The 3,578-nt window shown below is 56.8% G+C and overlaps 1 protein-coding gene across 1 annotated transcript; it reads right to left on the minus strand.

The window, feature by feature from the left end:
• Positions 1–471: 471 nt before the first annotated feature.
• On the minus strand, positions 472–3,185 carry LOC104489209 (chromosome unknown open reading frame, human C9orf24). Its single transcript, XM_010131346.1, has 6 exons — positions 3,048–3,185; positions 1,808–1,952; positions 1,181–1,293; positions 989–1,064; positions 683–864; positions 472–564 (listed from the first exon to the last, which is right to left on the minus strand). The coding sequence occupies exons 1-6, from the start codon at positions 3,183–3,185 to the stop codon at positions 472–474; spliced, it is 747 nt and encodes a 248-aa protein (XP_010129648.1).
• Positions 3,186–3,578: the final 393 nt, after the last annotated feature.

The following is a 3,578-nucleotide window of genomic DNA, read 5'->3' on the forward strand; positions in this document are numbered from 1 at the left end:
CAGCACAGGAAACACTGATGTGGCCCCAGAATCTGGGACATGCTAAGCTACGTGCAGCCAGGCACAGGGGTGCCAACAGGATTTCAGGTGCTGTACAGTGCCAAGGACTGGTGGATGAGACCAAGCACGGTCTCCCAAGACCTGTCCTGGGAGTTAATCTGGCAACTGCTTCTCCACAGGTAACAAAAGCATGCACCACATCCCAGCATGCCCTCCCTGGTCACATCCACTTAGCCTGTGAGATGGGGGTGCAGCAGCTGCATCACTGCCTGTATGGACACCCTGATGGCACCTGTCACTTCTCAGGGTCTGCAGTCTGCACCTTCGTACCTGGAAATACCCTCTGAACAATTTGCGTGAACACCTAATGAAAAAGAAGAGCTGGTAGCTGGCTGGCATTAGGAAAATATAACAGGCTTTTTCCTCGTGGCAACTCCCTTGGAGTGCTCCCTGCACTGAACCTGTCTGCACCTAGGAGAAGTCGAGGCGTATGGGCAGGATGGCTGGGAGTGATGGGCAGATGTACAGAACATTGCTCTCGGGTGGTAACAGCACGGCACACTCCTGCAAGAGACAGAGGAGGTAGGGTGAGTGGTGGTCCTGAGGACAAAGGAGGTAATGTCCATCCCAACCCAAGGCATCCCATCCCATCCCATCCCTTCCCATCCCATCCCATGCTTACAGTCCTCTCTCCCGGTGTGTGGAGATGCCTTCTGATGGCAGAGGTCCCATCAACGTAGTAGTCCATCCCTCGCAGGCAGTAGTGGCGCCCAGAGCACGGGCTGTAGTAGCCCTGGCTGGGTGCCCTTCCTCTCACAGTGTACACGGGCAGCCTGCACCGCATGTTGGTGACTTTCTCCCTCTCTGCAAGCAGACGGATAGTTAGGGTAAGGGTAAGGAGAAGCAGCCAGCCCATCACCCAGATGGATGCCAGCATGGCGTAGGCACAGCTACAGCCAGAGTATAGGGACAGGACAAGGGTGGTTACCAAATTGGTTGAGGCAGGTGGGTCTTGGGGGGTATGGAGTGGGCATGGTGTGTAGGAAGGTCTCCATCCTTGTCCCCTGCAACGAGCAATGGCATCCCTTACAGGCTTGCCACCCTTTTGTTGCAGAGCCTGAGGTACTGACAGCACCTGAGGCAGCTCCAGTTTGGGAGGGCCAGCGGGGCTGGACGCTACCTTGGGCAGGAGGGGGAGGTAAGTCGAGTGCTTATTCCAGGCTGCACTGTTGTAGGGACCTATTCTCCAGGTAACGTATCTGTCCTCATTGACAAAAACGGGGTTGTACTTCTCTGCAAAACAAAAGCAACAGGTGAGGGTGTCCTGTGGTGCTGGGGATGCGGGGGCACAGCTGCTCCCCCTCTCCCTGAAACATAATGCTATGGGACCAGGGGGGAATGATAGAGGTGCTGCTCCAGGGGTCCTTGTTAAGGACCTGTGATGGAGGTGACACCCACTACTTCCAGCTCATTGGTCACTTGTCGTCACCCATGAAGCCGTGGTCCCTGGGGGTTATGGGGTTCCAGGAGGGTGTCTCCCACCTACCATCAGGGGCTATTTAGGGACCAAGCGGGGAGAGAACCCTGGGGACCTGCAGACATCCCTGGGACAGGAACGGTCTCAGTGTAGGGTTGGGGACATATGGCCACAGCAAAGCCACAAGCGTAGATGCCCAGGGAGGGTCCCTTCCACTGTGGGGGGATGGAGAATGCAAAAGGGGATGGACAGAGCAACAGCTGGTACCCTCAGCCCTGCCATGAGGTGTGCCCCATATGACATGGAAGACTGCTGGAACCTCAGCAGTACCTTCAGACCTGGCCAGCCAGTACTTCTCAGGCCTGTAGGCAGCGGTGTCAAGGGTGTTCCTGTAGCGCTCCTGAATTTCTGCCTTAATCAGTTGCTTGCGCTCTTCTTGGCTCAGTAGATTTTGCACAGGCGGCATTGTTAATCCCTACAGTGAACAGGAAGTGGGCAGAGACACTCTCATGGCTGTTGGGCTGCTGGTGAAACTGATTACCAGGCCGGGTCTAATGCTGGAGACGCAGCTGGAGATCCAAGCGCCAAGCCTCCCTTTGCAGGGGGTTGGGCACAGGTGTCATAGCAGCACCATGATCCCCACCACAAGCTTCCCACTCTCCCACAATCGACAGATGGAGAATGGCTGGGTTTCACTGGCTCCTCTTCCCCTGCACCCAGGGTGTCCATAGGCGTCTGGGCACTTTGCAGCGTGGGAGATGGGATGGGTGCACTGGGATGGTGCCAGCAGAGGTTGGGAAGGGAGTTACAGGACCAAAACAATGTCCCACAGCTGGCAAAGCCCAAGAGGGCTGGTGTCTTGCAGGACAGACAGGTGCCCTGGTTGCATGAGTCATTTCGGACCCAGTGCCGACATACACCCCTCTCCATGCCCTCTGCTGGCTCCCTCATTCTAACGCACACGCTAATGAGGCTGCAAGAGGTGAGCCAGTTTGCAGCGTGCTTGTTAGCTCATGTGGGGAAAGCTGCATGTTCCCGCAGTGAGGCCATGGCTCAGGGATCCCTCCTTCTCCGGGACCAGGGCCGGGAGGGTTTTTTTGGAGCTCAGATCTCTCCCTGGCCCTTTGCACAGTCTCCTGGCCTGGAGGGCTCCTCAGTTGGAACTCAGTTTGGGGGCTGTCTGTTAGAGCAGCTCTCCGAGCCACCCAATCTGCACCCCCCATCAGCCCTGGGCTAAGCTCTGCCACTGCCTCAGTTTCCCCTTCCTCAGCAGATCCGTCCTGCTGCACACTCTGAAACCTACTGATAGGCAGGGCTGACTTGTGAGAGCTTGTGCTGGTGCTGGCCCGCCCTGAGAGCCCAAAGCACTGCAGGGTGCGGCTCCAGGGACAGGACAGCGAGCACGTGCTGTGGGGTGTCAAACGCTTTCCTGATCAGGTAGCACAACCCCCTCCATTACACATGCAGCAAGGCACCCCATGAGTCTCCGTGCCACCCCCCTCCCTGGCATTAAGCACCTGCAGCTGCACAGGGTAGAAACCCTGAGGTTTCCTCCCCGCGTGGCATTTACCTGTGTCACAAACTTGTTTTCTTTCCAGAGTGGCTCTAAACGCTGCTCCTGCTTGGCCTTTTTGACAGAGCATGGCGGGCGGTACGCGTCTGTGTAAGTGCTGATGGGGGTCTTGTGTTTTTTGGAGAAGAGGAACATGGTGCAGCAGCTTGTCCCAGATGGTCCCAGAGATACCCCACTGGTGGGGCTGGGGTCTTGCAGCCCACGCAGGAGGGACTGGGGCTGGTGTCACTGCTCTGCCAGCCCAGGGTGGTGCTTATGTGATCAGTGATGTCATAGTGTGGGAGCTGGGGGAATCCGGTGTCTTGCTGTAGCCCTGCAGCTACGCTCAGCCCAGGGCACAATTGCTGCCTGCGTGCCTCCATGGGCTGCACCCTCCTGGCTTTGGCCTGGCTGCCGGCTTCCTACTTTCCTGCAGGCAATTACCTTAACAATGGCAGGAAACAGTTCCAGCTGGTCCTAGTCAGGATAATTTTATTTTGGGAGAAGCAGAAGCAGTGATTGTGGCTTTTCCAGCTTCTCTCTCCTGTA

Source organism: Buceros rhinoceros, unplaced genomic scaffold (genome assembly GCF_000710305.1).
Source record: "Buceros rhinoceros silvestris isolate BGI_N320 unplaced genomic scaffold, ASM71030v1 scaffold45562, whole genome shotgun sequence".
NCBI classification, from domain to species: domain Eukaryota; kingdom Metazoa; phylum Chordata; class Aves; order Bucerotiformes; family Bucerotidae; genus Buceros; species Buceros rhinoceros.